This window comes from Callospermophilus lateralis, chromosome 13 (assembly GCF_048772815.1).
Source record: "Callospermophilus lateralis isolate mCalLat2 chromosome 13, mCalLat2.hap1, whole genome shotgun sequence".
Classification (NCBI taxonomy): Eukaryota; Metazoa; Chordata; class Mammalia; order Rodentia; family Sciuridae; genus Callospermophilus; species Callospermophilus lateralis.
In genome coordinates this window covers 29,637,552-29,657,927 of record NC_135317.1, presented here as the reverse complement: position 1 = coordinate 29,657,927, position 20,376 = coordinate 29,637,552, and the positions used below count along the sequence as shown (strand labels likewise).

General features: G+C 46.3%; 1 protein-coding gene across 2 annotated transcripts in view; it reads right to left on the bottom strand.

The window, feature by feature from the left end:
- Positions 1–2,660: 2,660 nt before the first annotated feature.
- The window catches only part of Camk1d (calcium/calmodulin dependent protein kinase ID), a 380,162-nt gene continuing 362,446 nt past the window's right edge, over positions 2,661–20,376 (bottom strand). Inside the window, exons 7-11 of one of the 2 annotated variants that reach the window (XM_076831572.1) lie at positions 15,179–15,291; positions 13,311–13,389; positions 6,029–6,116; positions 4,800–4,917; positions 2,661–3,117 (exon numbers count right to left, since the gene is read on the bottom strand). In XM_076831572.1, the coding sequence (XP_076687687.1) occupies positions 2,999–3,117; positions 4,800–4,917; positions 6,029–6,116; positions 13,311–13,389; positions 15,179–15,291 (517 nt within the window). In that variant the 3' untranslated portion in view covers positions 2,661–2,998. The remainder of the gene's footprint in view (positions 3,118–4,799; positions 4,918–6,028; positions 6,117–13,310; positions 13,390–15,178; positions 15,292–20,376) is intronic. The other variant, XM_076831573.1, reaches the window with a different exon arrangement.

Genomic DNA, 20,376 nt, shown 5'->3' with positions numbered 1-20,376 from the left:
TGAGCATAGCACCCACTCAATTCCAGATGAGTGCCAGCTGCTCTTAATGCCTCATTGATGAGATGAGGATCGGGGGTCAAGAGAGACAGACAGGCAGTGAAGGGAAGACCATTCGAGAACACATTCAAAATTGAATATCCATGTGAGGGGAAATAAATTCATTTGCACTGAGAAGGTGAAAGACCAAATGGGGGACTTGGGGGTCAAGAAAGAAGCCAGAAATGGGGCCTGTGTGTCTGCCCATGGCTCAGCTGAGCATTCTGGGTGAGAGTATGAAATGCTCAGTTAATCCTAGTGGAACTGACATCAGTGGGGGGCTTTGCCATTCCATTTGTCAGGCTGTAAGCAAAGGTCTACTCCGCATCCTCTTCTTGTTTCCTCATAAAACATAAATAATGCCAAGTGGTTGGAGAGAACCTCTGTCTTTTTATCCCAAGGGCTCTCTCAAAAGGGCAGACTCTTCCATATGGTATTTACTTCCCCATCTTTCTAAAACAACGGAAAATAACCTAAGTCCAGTGGCATCAAGACAGTGATGCTTCCTGATGTCATGATCAGCAGAATCTACTACTGGGCCCAAACCAGTCTCCATCTTGCACTGTTATTGGGACCTGACACTCCAAGGGCCAAGTACTGACCCAGACAGCTCAGATGGTACCTGCACAGGCTCACCCTTCACCTGTTCTGCATTTTTCAGGTACAAGATACTTTTGGATAACTGAATATAACATGCACCTCAGATATCAGCTCCAGAAACTATTTTCATCACCAATAACAGAACCTGGTTTTAAATGTTGCTTTCTAAACACAAATGGCTGTGTGTAGCACACAGCAAAAACAAAACAAAACAAAACAAACAAACAAACAAACAAAAACTCTATGCACATTACAGGTACCAAACTCAGGCTGATTATCTGATGCCCAGTAAATTTCTATTTACTTTTTTCTTATACTGTATGAACCTGAATGTTTCTGTGACACTTATTGGTAAGCAACATCCTAATCAACCTCTTAGAGTTTTCTCAAGAACTGTTTATAATACTTATGTCCTTGTCTTTCTGAGGGGGTGAGGTTGATGCTTCTCCAGTTTACATGACACTTGATTTTCAACTGGGCCTGCTATCATTTTACAGACTTTTCTAGGCTTTTTGCACATTTTGAAGAGGGTAAGCTTAAATTTTCACCCTGGTCGCTTGTGTGGCAGATGCTAAGCAGGACTCCTGCCAAGCAGTGAGTGCATGTGACACATGTAGAACAGGTAGATCAGTTGCCCCTCTTTCCAGTTGCTCATCTATATCCTGCACTAATGTCCTTAGGAAGACAGGCTGGGGCTGCTGAGCCTGATAACACTGTGTATGTGTGTGCATGTGTGTGTGTGTGCGTGTGTGTGTGTTGGGAGGGCTGTGCAGCACTAAAAGTAGGCAAAAGTGTAGAAGTGACAAAGATGGTTTGCCCAACAGGACCTTCCATGACTGGCCATTCACAGGAGAGGGGTGCGAGGCCATCAGCTGGGACGGCCACTAGACCATCAGGTGGACCTACTGACACCCTCCGTGGGCTCAAGGATGACTGTGCAGAATTGAGCCAGGGGCATTAGATGGGCACAAAGGCAGAGGGAGGCTTTGGAGCCACCTGCCTGGGTCTACAGAGAGCCTCCTGGGAAAGTGTGCCCTGTGTTGCACACTGTTCTCTCTCTCCTGCACACCTATCTACCACGTGGGTGCACAATGTGGCCTAGTGTCCCTGGACATTCCTGGTTTTAACACTAAGAGTTCCACATCCTGGGAAATCCTTCGTACCAGGCCAACTGGGGCATTTTTGATTTCCGGTTCCACTGAGGAGAGGGATGCCTTCACACACACGCAGGGCCTGGCAGAGGTCATCTCTGAACGTTTCCATGGGTGGCCAGTGTCCTGCGCACTTGGTAGTCACTTCTTCTTATCACCCCAGATAAATGGTTCCTTCTTCAGGACTGTTATCCTCCCCTCCCTTAGATAACATTCATAAACCAACAGGGTAAAAATATGGAGAAGCAACTTGTGAGTGTTGGAGGCCATTTTAAGTATAAGATTAGAAATGCATCTTTAAAAAACAAAGAGAGATTAATTTTTAAAACTGCATAGCTGAGATCAGAGTTTTGTTGGTTTTCCCTCATGAGAAAAGAAGAGGGTGCACATGGGTTCACTTTAAACAGCACAGCAGCTTGCCCTTTGGTAAGGGAGGCTCCTAAATCTTGGCATCGTGGACATCTCATTGACTGGTAAAGTCAGACTTGGAAGCTGAGCCTGGGTCTCCGGGGAGCAGGTGTCTTGGTTTCTGCTGTGGTTGGTGTGGGTTTTGCTGGAGAAGCTGCGAGGAAAAGTTTTCTGCAGGCTCCCCCCCAACCCCCCAGAACTGCCCCTCCAGAGAAAGAGAAGTAAAGTGCACTCTTAGCCTTAGAGACAGATTCTTGATCCTCTTATTAGCATTTTAAAAAATACCTTGAAATTCTCCCTGGAGTGGGGGGAAAAATCTCTTAAAGGTTAACATAAAACTACTATTGAAGAGCAAACGATAGAGGTCATGTAACTGAGAGATATAGAGCAAGAACACATACTTCTTAAAAGGAAAACAAAATCCTAATGCACAATATTTACTAATATTTAAATAATCCAGTTGAAACCATATTTTTTTCCATGAAAAAATACACCCTAGACGGTTGCCTACGCTGCAGAGAGTGGAAATGGTGGAGTTGGGGGAGAGGAAGAAGAAGGTCCATTCGGTTAGAGCTTTGCAAGATTCATATATACAGCACCAGGTCCTATTAATTCAGCTCCCCTTGAGTCAGTAGAGTTTGTGAGAAATGAACACTTCAGAATTGCAGTATAAAATATGGCCATAAAAAAACTTGTGTCTTCCAGTCCTATGCAGGAAGGTGCACCAGGTAGGGCAGGGTCTTGGTGGCCCAGGGCTCCCCTTCCTAGGCTCCGCCTTCCCTGGTTCCCACCTCCAGAGCCGGTCACTTGCTTCCAGTGTGCACTGTCGTCACAGTGGTGGGCCTGGGTCTCCGCTCGGCTCCAACTCCTGAGACCCCTGACGAAGAGGAAATGAAACTACAGAGCGTGGAAGGTTCCAGACCTGCAGGGGAAGAGCAAACACTTGGGTTCAGAGATTCAGAAGAAAATTTGCAGCCCTTTTCCATCACAAGGGTCAGATGGGTTGGGTCTGTGGGGGACCAAACATTTGCCCACCCATGTGACTCTATAAGGTTTTTTTTCAGTGCTAGGGGTTGAACCCAGGTCCTTACGCATGCCAGGAATGCACTCAACCACTGAGCTACAATCTCTCCATTTTTGCCTCCCCATAGGAAAACCATTGCAATATGTTCAAAATGCTTTATGCATAGACCCAACTCTCCTCTTCTCTTTTTTTTTTCATTATAATTATAAATGCTTTGCATTTATCTTAGCCACCATGATGAGTAGGCCCATTTACTGAGCACTTACTGCATAGGCTTTGGTTGGGTGTGGAACATATATTGTCATTGTAAGAATTGTTCAAATCTTTCAACAGCTCCATTAATTAGGCATTTTAAGAATGAAGAAAGAATCGGATATCCTCTTTTGGCCCCTGGTTGGTGTGTTGTCTATACTCTGGGCTAAGAAACACTTGGCATTGTGAGCATCTCATTGACTGGTCAATGTTTCCTTTTTCTTGTGAGAAATCAGCAGCCCTTTGACCTAGAAAAATTCCTCCCAGGCTGCACGCAAACCCTCCACGGGCCCTGCTGCGGGCTGCATTAGCTGCTCCAGCGGTGCATGTCCCCAGAGAGCTTTGCACAATCAGACACAGGGAGATCCATACAATTAATTAATAAGATGAGCTTTGCTGTCAATGCCTGCACACAATTCTTTAAAGAAAAAACCAACTGTGGGTTCCCCTCTGGTCAGAGTGCGGGAAAGATCTCTGTTGACACACGAAGGTGGTCCACAGGTGTATGCAACTGTTTCAAGGAAGCTCATGGATACATCCTGGGAAGATTGTGTGTGTATGTGTGTGTGTGTGTTGGGGGGTTGCAGTCCTGAATGAAATGGGATGATCTTTAGTGGAAGGAGAATTTTTTCTGAGCCAAATGGGAAAGAATTTGATGTTCAAGGTGGAGCCAGGCTGAAGGGCTGCTCAGTGGTTAGGGATTTGAGAATTGATGGGGACAATCAAGGCAACTGTCCAAAGCGGAGAAGAGCCACTGGATGGCCTAGCATGAGTCAGAGAGGACAGTAAAGACAGGGCAGTGGAGGGGGGACTAAGACCTTGAGGATGTCAATGCTAAGTAAAGATAAGGGATGAAGAAAGACTAATACTATTTTTTTTTATTGCAAAGTCAATGTACTTTCAATAAATGAGCTCCAATTATCATCATCCTCACCAAAAAAAAGTTAAAAGTCAGTGAGAACAACTGTCAGGAGTCCCTACCACTCTCTCCTCCATCCACTGAATGACTGCACAATGAGAAGCAAATTGGAGGGGAAGGAGCTAGACTACGAAGCATCTGGATCTCACGGAGACAGGCCCAGCTGTATGGTCCTGGAGCCACAGGTGGATTTCTCATCTATAAATGGCAATAATAGTATCTGGTGTGTGTAAGTATTAAATGGTTCAATTAAAAAAATAAAGTCCTAGGGTGATTGGGAGCATTAAGTGGGATAAAGTATGGGAAGTGCCTGGCAGACAGAAGGCATTGGGCAGGACAGCTCCCTCCTCTCCGCCCCAGGCTTGTCTCAAATGCCCGCTAAAGAATTCTGGTTTTGCTACATACGCACAATCTTTTTGACTGGCCAGACTGAGGCTGCTTGAGACACCTGCATTCGAGCTGTCCAGGCTGCTGCCGAGATGTAGTCTTCTCATATGCCTCACGACGGCTGTGGCATTAAATGCTTGCTGAAATTTAAGACAGGAAAATACCGGACAAAATATTCCAGATAGTTAGAAAAGACCCTGATGGCTTCCTTTTAAGCCTCTGCTTACCCCAAGTGTTGCAAACTTCTCAAACCATTCTCAGGAAACTTCAGAAAGAAAACTTCTATTGTCCCTTCTTCCAAAGTGTGCAAAGTTATTTTAACACCCCCCCTCTCCAATTAAAATAAATTTTGGAGATATAAGAAGATAGTTTTCTTCTGACCTCATAAATATATACAACAAATGTAAGACAATTCTCTCCATAATTTAAGAGATTTTCAAATGAAAGGCATATTAGAAGAGTGTAATATATTAAAATGTGATGCTTTAGAATAGTATTCATTTTACTATAATTGATACTTTTGTCCCAATTTATGGCATTTCCTCTGAATAAAATAGGGCATTGGAATTAATTGTGTTTCTATATAGTCACTCGCTATTGGCTCTCATGGCAAGACAGCCAGCCCTTAATTACCCATGTTTTTTAAAACATAGTTTAGATCAAAAATCCATGATCACAAAACCTCTGTGGTTTATTTTCTATATTTTTGAATTTTGCATTAAATCAAACAGCATAGTGGGATTCGTCATTTTCTATTTGTACATGCATCTAACATCATTTGGTCAATTTCATTCCCAAGTACCTCCCCTTAACTTCTATGGGTTTAAATCCATTGCATTTTTATCAGAAAATATTGGTGAAGTCAACTCAGACTTCCTGTTTTCTTTCCCCTTCCACATCACTTTAGTAAAAGCTGACTCTTCAAAATTGCAGCGAAGTGAAGAGAGATGAAGGGGGTTATATTGCTTACGAAATGGCAAATGAGTAAGAGCCGGCAGGATTGCTATCTTTGAATCTCAGAGGGAAAAGGTTCAATCACACATGGTGTCCCTCTTACACTATGGTCCTCCCTCCAGGTCTTCATCATTATCAGTTAAAATTAACAAAATTAGCTGGATGAGGTTCTGGGAATTTCCATCCAATTAGGGCGACAGTGACCTTTAGAAGTAATAACGCTCAAATGACAGAGCAAGATTCACGAGTGGTTAAAGTCACTGAGAATTAAAAAAAAAAAAAATGCTCAGGACTTACTCTCCATTTGCTTTTGGCAAAGTTCTTCCGGATCTGGGCACTGACGGACTCATGGATATTTTTGTTGAGGGCCGTGTCACCAGCAATCCTGAAATAGAGGCAAAGATATTCCTTCAAAAAGGGCAAATGGGTCCCGACTTGTTTCCCAGGGAACCTCCTCCTGTCCTCAGGGAAACACAGCCTTGTGAGAGGGTGACTTCTCTCACCCTGGGACTCACCCCTCAACTCACACACGCCACCACATCACCCCCAAGGTCCTAGCCCACTTTCTGTACTCTGTACCCTTCCCCGGATCTGCAGACACTCTCCTCAGAACCTTGCCACCAACCTCTTGTTTTTCCCTCCTTTGCCCTGAATTCACTTCCAGCCTGTTCCCTTTCTGGGACCCCCTCCCTGCACTCCAGCTCTTAATCTGCAAGTCTCTGAGCTCACACATGGCTTCTGACTGCTCTGACCACCAGAACTTCCCCCAAGGCCTGGCTTCTAGCTTCCTTGCAGCCAAGGTCCTGACTTTCTGCCCTCCTCAGGGCCTCTCCTCCAAGGAGGACCCTGTGGGTGTGCTCACCTCCCTCCTGGCTCCATCTCAGCTGAGCTAAGCTCTGTGGTGACATTCCATCCATCTGCCCCAGCCCTGTTCTCCTACCTTCTCCACCTCGACTCAGTCCTGCTTAGTGCATCCTCTATACTTGTACTTTCTAGAAAGTTCCAAGAACTTAGAGAATCATGTCCACTCTGTATTCAACTGGGTCCTTGATGGTCCTGGACAATCTTTATTATGGTTTTAGTTTATTCCCGAGCCTTTTCTATTGGTGTGCTCTTCTACTCCATATTCTCTCTCTCTCTCTCTCTCTCTCTCTCTCTCTCTCTCTCTCTCTGTCTGTCTCGTCTTGCAATTCCCACTTCTTCCTCATCTTACAATTGCCAATCTTAGGACCTGGAAGTCACTCACAGCCACATTCTTCTCTCACCCTTCTTGACCACGGCATCACCTTCCCCTTACATCTGACACCTTGGCCTGCCCCTCTGATCAGAGAAAGCTGTAGTCTTTTCTTAGTTTTCCCGGGCTTTGATCCTTCCACCTTCTTTTTCCAGTTTAATATCAAACAATACGATTTTAGATTGGTATCTGATGCCTAGAGTTTATGGAATCTTGGAAAAGTCAAGGGGCAGGTGCCAGAGTTGTGGATCACTCTCACTGGCCGGAAGGGAACTGGTACAGGAGAAAGCCTTGCACCACCCAGACCCAGTCTGCCCAGGCCATGGAACATTCCAGATATCACATACTATTAATCCCAACTGCTTCAGGAAAGGAAAGGAAGAATCTCAGGGCTTATCCAGGTAAGAAATCATCCCACTAAACCTTTCTTTCCCTTCAGAATTGCAAACTTGGTCAAGGGCCTAGACACTGAGTCCATACCAGGTTGGTCCACATTTAGAATCCAGTCTAATATTCCCACCTGACAGCATCTTTCCCCTAAATATATTCCCCTCTTCTCCCAGCGGGGATAAAGACACACAGCCAAGAGGAGGCTCAGAGAGCAACTGATGTGAGCCAAGTTTTCATTTCCAACAATTGCCCATTGCCCCCTTCCCCAGACACACATGGGTGAGACAGAAATAGCACATGGGACTGGACAAATCCAAAATCAGAGGAGCAAACAGGTTGGGGAGCCGTAGGCCTCTTTATTAAGTGTTTTCTCACAGGAATGCTTCTTCCTGGACCATTTTAAAGAGCTAATCCTCAGAAAAGTATAGCAATTCCAATATGTTGGTGGCCAAGTCTTTCTTGGAAATAACTGGGCCAAAGTGGTAGGAAGTGTGGAATTCCTCAGATTGAACGCTGCTTCGGGCCAGAGTCAGACTCCAAACCAAACAGGCTGGGGAGCAGGGGATGTCAGAGAGTCTGGCCCTGGGGTTCCACCTGCCTCTTGGCGGTGTGGTCTCCGATACTTTGGGCCTGGGGCCTGCTGCCTGTGCTGTGCTTCCCACACCTTCTCTGTGGGTTATCCTGGGCCCAGATGTAAGCAAAAGGCAACTCTGAGTTATTTTAGGAATGTTTCATGTTCACTTCCCACAGTCCTGGGCTCTGCTACAGCTGGGTGAGAGTCATGACATGCCAGGCAGTCATCGAGGGTACAGTCTCCTTGGGCCACAAGTACACAGCATTGTCCTTAAATGCGCATCATAATGAAATGGTTGCTTACTGCTCACGGTAAGCTAGGAAGGTGACCCTAACGACGTGGCCACCCTGACGCTCAGGGTGAAGCTCACCCTTGCTTTAGCCCTATTCATCAACAGCACTGGAAGAGTGGGGTCTAAAACTGAAGGGACAGTGGTCTCCCAGATTGTCTAGGAATTGACGAATGTTTCTGAGACAGAAGAATTCCTGTAGAAATCTGTAAGCGCACACAGATTTGGAAAGCTATGGGTAAACATCTCGTTCACGTCTCTTGCTCCCTGGCTTTGTCCTCTACATCACCAGTGTAGATGAGCTTTACAAATTGCACCTTTTGTGGCCTGTCTCACTAGCCCCTGCACTCCCAGAGCATACACGTGCCCACTCCTTGCCCTTGGTGCTTCGGGTTTTGTAGGTGGTCCACTCTCCCTCCGTGGCCTTGGTTCTGTTTCTCTAGCCACTTGCTCAAGGTAGGCCTGGTGCTAGTCCAAACAGTGCTTTGCTGGATTCTTGGGCTGCTTCCCAATTCCTATGGCCAATTAGTGCTAGCATGGCTGGAGCGCTGAGGAGGGGAGGGGGTCTCTGTCAATAATCAGAAGCGTGATGGTTAATTTTATGTGTTAACCTTGGCTAGAACATGGTACCCAGATGTCTGGCTAGATGCTAGTCTGGATGTTGCCGTGAAAGTATTTTTTAGATGTGTTTAACATTTCAATCAGTAGACTTTGAGTAAAAACTATTTTTATGGGTGGGCCTCATCTCATCAATGGAAGGCTTTGAAGAAAAAAAGAGGAAGAGGGACTTCTGCCTCTGGACTATTTTCAGAGTTGAGCTGCAACATCCGATCTTGCCTGGATTTCCAGTCTGCTAGCCTGCCCTACCCATTTATCTAACCCCACAGTCACATGAGCCAATGCCTTAACTCCCTAACATCAACCAATCTTCTATACACTCATCACTTTAGTTCACTTGTCAATGAAACTGGAGACAGGTGCTCAGAACAATCCGACCTGGACAAATGATCTCTGGTAAGATGGCAGGGTGCTGCCCTATAACGGGGATGGGTTCCCATGCTGCCGCTCGTCTTTCCCTACCCTTGGACCATCAGTCAGCAGCCTGTGGGTTCCTGAACCTCAGTGAGGGGCTGGGAAACATCTGCCTTCTCCAAGGAGGGCTTTGCAAAGAGCCTTCTTCTGCAAAGAGATGGATCTGTTGTGAGGCTATGGGAAGACATCTGTGGCTCCAAGGCCTTGCCTAGTCCTGGGTGGCTTGGAATAAGTAGGACAAACAGTGTGGAATACTGAATGATGGCTCTGGTATGATGGTATGTTGGCTGTGCTGTGGTCACAGCTCTGGAAGAGCGGTGTTGGATAATGCTGCTCTGCTGACGTCCTTATTTCAACAAGTCTGCATCACATACTGAATCCTCTGCCTGGCCAATTTTACCTAACAGAGACAAGTGTACCATAAATGCAGGCAAGAGGGGGTTTTGGTGCTAATGTTTGTATCTGATGCATTTGATGTTACTGTTTTCCGTGTTTGACTTCCTGGGAAGTCAATCAACAATGAAAATACTAAGAGCCCTTGGGGGAAAACCCCTCTGAATCAGGTGGCATTCAAGAGACTGCCCTCAGGCAGGCACATCCTGTCACAAGACCCGGGCTGACAACTCTGAGGCCTTCACCGCTGGCTTGACCTCTCTCCTGAGCTCCACACTCCAGCAGTGCACCTGCCACAGTCCAGCACATGCAAAGCCCAGCTCATCTCTCCACCTAAGCCCTTCTCTCCCAGGCCTTAAGCTGGAAACTTGGGAATAATCCTGGGCTCTCCTCATGCTCTGCCAACACCTGGGGCCTTTCCAGCTCTGACTGGAGTGGACAGTCCCCTCCATCCCTGTTATGCTCCCGTGGGAAGTCACCTCCCCATTCTGGCCTGCACCTTCCTATCCTGCTCCACACCCATCTACCACCTGCCTTTATCCTGCAGCTGGAGGGGACTTTCAAAATCAAACCTGACTTCCCTGCTTAAAACCAATCCAGGCCCCATCACCCAAAGGTGAAAGTACAGATTCCTTAGGTCGATAATAAAACAGTGGTAAGTCATATATATTAGGTGTCAGATTTGGTCTCTTTGTCACATGCATTATCTCATTTAACTCCTAGAAAAGCCCCCCAGGATATATATATATACACACATTGTTACTTATGATCTGGATTCTATAGAGGAGACCAAAAGCCAGGCCAGATACCTGCTAGTTCCAGTTCTTCTTTCTAGTCTCATTTTCTACTTGTTGCCTCTGTCCACTCAGACTCCGGAATACCAGGTGCTGGTGGCACCGTGAATAGATGCACAGTGTTTGGTCCCCATTCTGTGGCCCAGGTTGCTCGTCCTGCTTGGAGCTCCCTTCTCTCTGCTGGCCAGGTGGAAACCTCCAGGAGCAGGGCTGGGCTCACCCTGTCTCTCTCCCTGCCCCATCAGAAAGATTTTGTTTTGATTTTCAAAAATGCTCAGTAAAGCTGGGCATGGTGGAGGATGCCTGTAGTCGGGAGGCTGAGGCAGGAGGATCATGAGTTCAGAGCCAGCTTCAGCAACTTAGTAAGACCCTGAGCAACTCAGCGAGACCCTGTCTCTAAATAAAATATAAAAAGGGCTGTGGATGTGGCTCAGATGTTAAGCAGCCCTGGGTTCAATTCCAGGTACCAAAAAAAAAAAAAAAAGCATGAGGAAGGAGAGACCAGGTTTGTACTGGCCATCTTCCCGCCTTCTAGAGAGTGAGGCTGGCTGAGTGAACAGGCGCTAGGAGGCAAACCATTTCCCTTTCCTCCTCGATAATTGCAAAGTCTCACAGCTTTAACAGCCCACTGTGTATGAAATGGGAAAGTCTTTACTATCTGTATTATCTCATACTTGCAACTAGTGTCTCAGGTGACTTTATTTTTATTTTTTATAGATGGGCAAGTTATCTTTATTATTTATTTATATGGGGTGCTGAGGATAGAACCCAGTGCCTCACACATGCTAGGCAAGCGCCCTGCCACTGAGCCATCACCCCAGCCCCTCAGGTGACATTTTAAGAAACATCCAGACACACAGTGGAAACTCCCTGCCTTTGAAGAAAACCCCTCCCCCCACCTTCCTTTCTCCCTCTTCTCTTCTCCCTTGAAGTGAGGCAGTTCTGGCTGGAATCCTGCCTTTGACATTAGTGAGTTGTGCATTGTGGTTTAAGTCATCTTTATCTTTCTGTTTCCTGAGCTCTGAAAAGAAGATAAAACCTACACTGCAGGGTTCTTATGAAGAGAGAAAGTGACACAGTAAAGCCTTCAGCACAGTGCCTGGAGCAGGAGACTCAACAAGCAGCCGGCGTTATAAATTAGAGCGCTGTGAGGCTCGGTCAGGACAGTGCTTTTCTGCAGGTCCCCTGTGGAAGGCTCACAGCACAGGGAACTCTGCGGGCGATGCTTCAGAAGATGGTGGGCTAACCAGGGCAGTGTCCTACAGTGCTCCTTAGGGGGTCTCCCTCCTGAACTCAGCTCTTTCTCCATGTATTAACCTCGCTTCTCCTTTACCTGCAGTGCTGGGGACAGAACTCAGGGGTTCATGCTGCCAGGCAAAGTGCTCTACCACCCAGTGACACCCTTGAGCCCCTAGTTTCATTACAGTGGGTGCTATAGTCTGGGTCTTAAATGTTCCCAAGAACTCATGTGCTGAGTGCTTGTTCCCCAGAGTGGCACTATTGGCAGGTGGTGGCACCTTTTAAGAGGTGGGGCCTCTTTTTTTTGGTACCTGGGATTGAACCCAGGGATTCTTAACATCCGAGCCACATCCACAGCCCTTTTTATATTTTATTTAGAGACAGGGTCTCACTGAGTTACTCAGGGTCTTGCTAAGTTGCTGAGGCTGGCTCTGAACTCATGATCCTCCTGCCTCAGCCTCCCGATTACAGGCATGCTCAGTGGCCTTTTAAGAGGTGATACCCTTGAGCTCCTAATTTCATTACAGTGGGTGATATAGTCTGGGTCTTAAATGTTCCCAAGAACTCATGTGCTGAATGCTTGTTCCCCAGAGTGGCACTATTGGCAGGTGGTGGCACCTTTTAAGAGGTGGGGCCTCTTGGAGGTCTTAGGTCATTGGGGTTGTGCCCTCAGAGATTGTGGGACACCAGTCTCGTTGTTTCCTGGCCACCATGAGGTGAGCATCCTCCTCTACCATGTGCTCTCACCGTGAGGTGCTGCCTCAGCACAGACCCAAAAGTGACAAGGCTACTGACTATGGACTGAAAGCTAAAACAAACCTTTCCTCTTTTTAAGTTGACTGCCTCACATATTTGTTACAGTAACAGAGAGTTGACTAACACATTGAATATTTTACTACTCTTAGAATTCGTTTCAAAATGGATGCCCCCTGGGGCTTTCATAAAAAGAGCTACAATTAACTAACATTTGCTCTGCACAGGACATTCTAATAATCCTTTACATGTGTTACTTCCTTATTTATTATGTCAAATATATACATTTGGGAATGCTATGCTCATTTCATAATGAGAAAATTGAGGCTCAGAAAAGTCAAGTATAGACTCGAGTTCATGGCTAGTCAACAGCGAAGCTGGGTTCTAACTCAGAGTAGCATAAACACAAGGCAGCCCCAACTGCTCTGCTGAAAATGTGCAGAACTCCATGGAGCATCAAGAAGCCCCTCTAGAGTGAAAAAAAAAAAAAATAAAACCCCACTAATTGGAAAACCATCTGAAAAGGAAAACACATACAACTTCAATCCGTTTAACCACTAATAAACTCAAGGAATGGAACGCCAATCCTAACACCTCCCTGGGCGATTACCTTCAATAAAAATGATCCTCAGCAACTTTCTGTAAACTGAAGAGCTGCAACTATCTTTTGCACCATTGACTTCTCATGAGTGCATTCAGAAGACTGTGTCTGGTGGACACAAAAGGGTTTAAATGTCAGCTTGGGCAGAGGAAGGGCCCTGGCCAGGATGAAATGAAACGAAGACTTGGGTGGGTTTCCTAAATGAGGGCCAGCAGGAAGTTTTCCCTGGGAGCACACGACAAGACAACATGGTCTTCACAGTGTGGGGGTGGGTTCTTACCATGGGTGCCGAGCTGCCTGCTCACACGTGTATCTTTTATTTGGATCTTTCTCCATCAGATTCCGAATGAAGTCTTTTGCTGTTCAAAAGAAAGATACAACAAGGCATTACTTTGTGGTGTGACATGTGACAACAGGATGCCCCCACATATTCAGGAATGTCATATATAGCATAGGATACCCACGACCAGCCCTTCATGGACCCTGCTGTACCTCAGAAACAAAAGGTGCCAACCCAGGCTTTGACTCCAAGGGTGACTTGGTGAATGAGGAAACAGCAAAGCCAGTCTGGGACCCTGACTTCCACTCCAGGCCCTTTGTCACTAGCTCATCTTTGGTTCAGAGAGGAGAAGCAGTGACCAGATGATCACGCGCCTGTCTTCAGCTCACCACTGCCTCAGGGAGATCCTCCCCATGGGCTGGACCATGCTGTCAGGTGCCGGGGCCAGGTGTGGAGGGAAGCCAGTCCTTAGCGCCACCATCCACAGCCCACTCAGCCCATTAGGAACCCATGGACATGAAACGAGCCGTACAACGAGGTGCTCCCTGGGGAAGGAGAGTGCTCAGGACCCAGGCCAGGACCTTGGCCCAGAAGCAGGATGCTGAGGCCAAGAGGGCAGGGTCACAGAAATGAAGGATGACATGGTGTGACAGCCTGAAGCCTGTTGTGCTTCAGGTGTGGGAGCATCCTGCCCACCAGACTGGGCCTTCTGGGGGCCCAGTGCTTCTGGTTATGCCCTCCTGGGCTCAGAAGCACAGTATTTCCCCGGGGGCGGGGCTCTTTTCTGCAGGCCTTATAGGGCTATAGTGTGGGCCTGGGTGTCAGAAGATTGAGGAAGAAGGCAAGGTGTTTCCAGTTAGGAGGAAATAACAATCAATAATAAAGTGCTCAGCCGGATCAGCTTGTCAGAGATTGTCTGTTGTTCCATCTCATCCTCTGGAAGATGGCGTGTTACTCCTCCTTGGGGAAACTGAGGCCTGCAGACACTTTGCCACTCTGCCCGGGTTTTGGTTTGGCTCTTTTTCCCTCAGGAAAGATGGTGAACTTTGTCGGGGACATTTCTGTGTGGTACCACAGCTAAAATGCAGGGGTGGGAGTGAAGGCTGGGGTTTGAATCCCAGCTTGGCTGCTTACTTGCTGTGTGATTCTGGTCCGGTTATTTTATCGTCTGGGACTTCAGTTTGCCCATCTGTCCAATGGGGATAAAGCAATACCTACTTGATGGGTTATCCTGAGGACCGAGGGAGTGGACACACTAGTGTTCTACATACAGTTGGTGCTTGATAAATGACAGACAATAATGTTTCACTCCCAGGGCATGGGGAGGGGAGGTGGAGGATGAGGAAGTCCAGGCCCTTTGGCAGGGCTCAGGTTAGATGTCCCAAGCCTGTCTTCCATTCAAGCCAGCCTCCAAGTCAAGGCCAAATATATAGCTCATAAAGCTCCCTTGGAAGAGGTCATGGACTAAAAGTTCATGTTCCCCAGAATTCATGTTGAAATCCTAATTCCCAAGATGATGGTATTGGGAGGTGGGGCCTTGGGGGACGGATTAGGTCATAAGCGTTGAGCTCTCAGGAAAGAGATTAGTGTCCTGGTAAGAGAGACCCCAGAGAGCTCTCTGCTTGCCTGTTCCTTGTAAGGACAAAGCAAGAAGATGGTCTATGAACTGGGAAGCAGCCCTCGCCAGACACGGAATGTGCCAGCAACTTGATCCTGGACTTCCAGCCCCCTGGAACTGTCAATGTCTGTGGTTTAATCCACCCAGGCTGTGGTGTTTTTGATCCAGCAGCCCCAACGGACCCAGACAAGAGCCCTGGGACCATTCTGGTTTGAGTGTCCTAGGGAGCAGCAGTGCAGGGCAGACCTACCAGAGTCGGAGATGTCATCCCAGTAGGGAGAGTCGAACTCATATTCTGCCTTGAGGATCTGTTCAAAGAGCTTGGAGTCGTTTTCGTCATAAAAGGGAGGGTAGCCACAGAGCCTGGAAAACAAGACAGGGTAGGGTCTGAGGGTCTGTGCCTCTGCTGTGCCGCCTCTGCACTTCCCCTGGAAGGAAGAGATGTGACCTACCCTGTCAAGGTCACTGGCGCTGTGCACGCTGTGAGTACCATCTGAGCATAGGAGCCACATGTTCTATGGGCACAGGTGGCCCCCAAGTAAAGTCACAATTCAGAAAGTAGCAGAAAGGGTTAATCCCGGTGATCACCAGAGGTAAATACATATATTTAAACTCACATTAACTCTACAGAATATTAACCAGAGACCCAGGCATCCTAGGAACCCTAGTGTTATTGATCTTATGTGGTCCCTAATAGATGATTGAGTTGGTGGAAAGAATAAAGGAAATATTTTAAGTTTAATATACAATCCAGGGTCCCTCTAGGTTCATTTTATTTAAAAAATAATCATAGGAAGAAAAGGAAATTTTGCCACCTTGAGTACCAGGCTGCCCTGAGTTGCCCTAACCCACCCAGGATTGCCCTTCTATGCCCACATTGGGTATGGGGAAGGTTATAGTTTCGCCCATAAACATGCAATAAGTGTCAAAAGGAGGTGACATGTTTGTGACTCTGCAGTAACAGCCACAGTACCATTTCAAAGTTGGCTTTTAGAAGGTTTAGTTAGGATGTTGGTGCAGGAAACTTATAGATCCAGAAGAACTGAGGATCATCGAACAAAATAAAAGGAACAGAAATTTTGATTAAAATATACCAAATACGATTTTGACACAAAATTGTGCCTTCTGGGGGTCGGGGCGAAGCTCACTGGGAGAGCGCATGCTTAGCATGCATGAGGTCCTGAGTCCTGTGCTCTACCCCCAGTATAAAAAAAAAAAAAAAAAAAAAAAAAAAATTAGTCTAATTTTTCAAAAGCATGGTTTCTCCTTCCAGCTCTGTTCTCAGTCCCTTTACCTCTGGAAGGCCACAGATTCATTTCTGGGTACAAAATTTCCTTTTCTGAAAATAGAGGCCACCAGACTAGAAAATTCTTAATTCTTTTTGGTTTAAGCTACTGCGGCTCTTCTCCCAGTTTGTTCGATTGGCTAAAACAGGTAAAGACCTGGAGAGGGTGGGAGGGAGGGAGGAGGGGATGGCGGGGCCTAGTCCTTGAAGGCCAGGTGCAAAGCTGGACAGCACATATCTGGCTTCTCGGGCCAGAAGGTGGCAGCCACTTTGCTGTCCCTGTGCTAAGCCCTGGAACTCCACGCATAGCTCTAGGTTGTTCTATACACAGCCACAACCTAGAGACCAGATTAATGAGAACAAAATCAGTGGGAACCAGAAGACTGCAGGTCTGTGAGGATAAAACTCTCAGCCTATGAGAAATGTATTAAGGTGAGACCACGGCCCGGGACCACCCGTCTTCAGCTGCTCCCACCAGGAGAGGCACCTGGCATCAGCCACTGCAGAGGGCATGAGTGGTGGCATTTTTCAAGGCTGAGAAACATTCCGCAGGCTGATAAGATTCAAAATCATTTATCCCCACTAGGCCATTTCAGGGGCTGAGTGTTTGGAAAATTTCATTTTTCAAGATTTGCTGCTTTGGGGGAAATGAACAACAGCCAGCACTTCGGAAACCACCAGGCACATACTTCATGCGCAAGGAAACCCCAGGCTGCCTGGAGATGGATATGTAAATTTTTCCCATAATGAGGATTTGGGCTAAGTGAAATGTGCATATTAGGAAAAGCAGACAGAGCAAATTGTTAGTTTGTCTTGGAAAAAAACTAAATTTCAGATATGTGAGGTTTTTGTTTATTAAAAACCAAGTATGTTTTACTTTATGGCTTGGCTTTCTTTTCAAGGAAAAAAAAAAAAATCTTAAAAAAAAAAATCCCAAGAAAGATTTATTCTTCTGGTGCCAATTTCTTTTCATTTTAGCTCTTTTTTTTTTCTTTTTCTTTTTTCTTTTATTGGCATAGAATACTGTGTTCACACGGGTGTACTGAGGACAGGAGAAAATAAAATGGATCTAGCTTGGAGCCTAAGTGAGTTAAAAGAAGATTTTAAAACAAAGATTATTAGTAGTTTGTGTGGAGGAAACCCAAAAGAGCGGCCTCTTCTGTTCATATATGGAAAGGGGATCTGGAGCAGTCATGGGGATGTTATTAGCACTTGTAATACTCTTTTTTTTTCTTTTCTTTCTTTCTTTTTGTACCAGGAATTGAACCCAAGAGCGCTTAACCACTGAGCCACAACCCCAGCCCTTTCTATTTTTATTTTGACACAGGGTCTCACTAAGTTATTTAGAGCCTTGGGGCCTAGCAGGATTTGATCCCCTCCCACCACACCTTTCTGTACAGTCCTGGTACCATTCTCATTTCAAGGGCTCAAGCCCATGCCACCTACTCAAGATCTGTGTTCTTTTTTTTTTTTTTTTTTTTTTAAAGAGAGAGTGAGAGAGAGAGAGAATTTTAATATTTATTTTTTAGTTATTGGCGGACACAACATCTTTGTTTTGTATGTGGTGTTGAGGATCGAACCCGGGCCGCACGCATGCCAGGCGAACTCGCTACTGCTCGAGCCACATCCCCAGCCCAAGATCTGTGTTCTTAATTCCTGTGTTGATTCGCTGAAGGGAAGCCAACTTGAGAAGGGAACCTTCTGCTCCAGTCTTGACTTTGAATTTTCTATGTGGGTCATTTGCTTTGTCTTGCCCCAACCCCTTCATCTGCAAGGAGGACCCTGTGATAATAGGATGCTACTTTTCCAAGCCCAGCTCACACAGTCTGGGGCCTGTTTGCTAAGGTGCTCAGAGCTAGCTCCTTGTACACAAGATGTTTCTTGGTTCTGGATTGGGGTAAAAGCTGAGCACATTACCTGGACTGTCCTGTCCCTGGTCTTCGCCTGACTCTGGCACCCCTGGAAGACTAGTTGGGGTGTTATGAGGAAGGCCTGGCCTCTCTCTGCAGGTGGAGCAGGTGTGTCACAATGTGCTCTCACTGCAGTGCACAGAGCTGTGGTGCTACTTCTCACACTGTCCACGGCCTGATCTGCCCATGAACTCCTAAGGCAGGACCATGCCTTACCTTAGTATATAAATTCTCAGTGCCCGGGCCAGGACCTGCCTGCAGCTGATGCTGGACAAATGCTTAGATGCCCGGACACATACTTGGAAAAGAGGCTCCCTCCATGGCTGCTGAGCCCCAGAGGCTGGGCTCCGAAGCAGAGATGAAGACCTGGGGTGCAGCAGAACCCCACAGCCCCAACCCAGGGGGATCTCAACGTTCTCTCCTAACCTGACTCCCCACTGCATGTTCCCCCTACAGGAGGCAACATTCTACGTCATTCACAGACATTCCAGAAGAACCCAGTGTGCAGGCCCGCCTTTGAGGGCAGACTGGCCTGCTTCTGTGGAGAGGATGCAGTGTGGTTTGGGTTTCCCAAAATGGCACTCCTGAGACATGGACCTATTCCATACAGGAGAAGTTTTTCCATGGAGAAGGCTTTTAACCTAAATGAATGTGAACATCAGCAATGGCCCACTGTGGCTGATTCGGCAGTGAACTGTTTTTCTTGGAAACTGAAATGCTATAATAGCATAAAAGCTCCTGTCGAGAGGCCCAGTGAGTTTACCATGGTCATTATCCTACATTAACTTATGTTCTTCTGCTGGCTTGTCTTTGGCCATGGTTCTGCCTCCCTGCAAAAAATGGACATGTGCTGAAAGGATGTGCAAATATGCCACCTCTCTGTCCCTTTATGTACCTTCATCTCCATCATTCACCTCAGCCCTGGATTCTTGCCCATCTCTTGCCCCTCTTGAATTATGGGCTTAAGGTCCTGGTTTTCCTAACAGCTTTTGATATCAGAGACAGACACCAAAAGGTCAGGAAGAAGATGGTAACAGAAGGGACAGTGAGAAAAGGCAGTGACTTGAATTATAAAATTAATTTTATTATACCATTCTTTTCTATGGTAAGAACACTTTAGATGAGATCGACCCTCTTAATGCATATTTATACATCATTGTTGACCTTGGCACGACGTTGTAGGCAGATCCCTAGAGCTTATATATCTTGCTTAACGGAAATGTTGTGCCCTTGGTTAGTCATCTCACCTTTCCCTCTCCCTCAGCCCTGGCAATCACTCTTTGATTCTACAAGTTTGATTCTTAGACACTTCGTGTAAGCAAAATCATGTGTATTTGCTTTTCTGTGTCTCTTTTATTTCACTTAGTGTAATGCCCTCAAGGTCATCCATGTTGCAACGCATTGTGGAATTTCCTTCCTTTTGGAGGCTGGATAGTATTCCACAGTACGTATATACTATCTTTTATTTCTCCACTCATCTGCTGATGAACATTAGGGTCGTATCCACCCTTTGGCCATAGTGAATAATGTTACGAACATGGGGGTACGATGGCTCTTTGTGATTGTGATTTCAATTCTTTTGGAATATTTCTAGATTGGATGGGTGATACTATTTTGAACTTTCTGAGGCACCTCCAGAGTGTTTTCTTTAGTGGCTGTCCCACTGCATCCTCACCAATACTCACTGTCTTCTGTTTTCTTGATTTCCTCCAAAAGCATACAAATGGTCTACAAGTATATGACAAAATGCTCAGTGTTACTGATCATCAGGGAACTGCAAATGAAAATCACAATGCAAACCACCTCACACCTATTAGGATGGCTCTGATCAGGCAGTGACTTTTAAAAAAGTCATAAATCTTATACTACTTCAAGGTCTTAGCTAACATATACATTCAACTTAGTGCCTGCCATGGTTTGAATGTTGCCTTCAAAACTCATGTGGAGTTTAATCACCCTTGTGATAGTTCTAATCACCCTTGAAGAGGTGATTAGGTCACAAGGCCTCTGCTCTCACAACTTGAATACTGCTGTTGTCTTGGGACAGGGTTCCTGATATAAGGATAAGTTTGGCTCCCTTCCTCCCTCTCTGTTTTGTAAACTTGCCCTTGCCCTCTATTGCCCTCTGCCTTCTGCCTTCCACCATGGGATGATGCAGCATGAAAGCCTCTCTAGAGCCAGCACCATGCTCTTGGACCAGAACCATGAGTTAAATAAACTTATTATTATTATTATTTTTTACAAATTACCCAG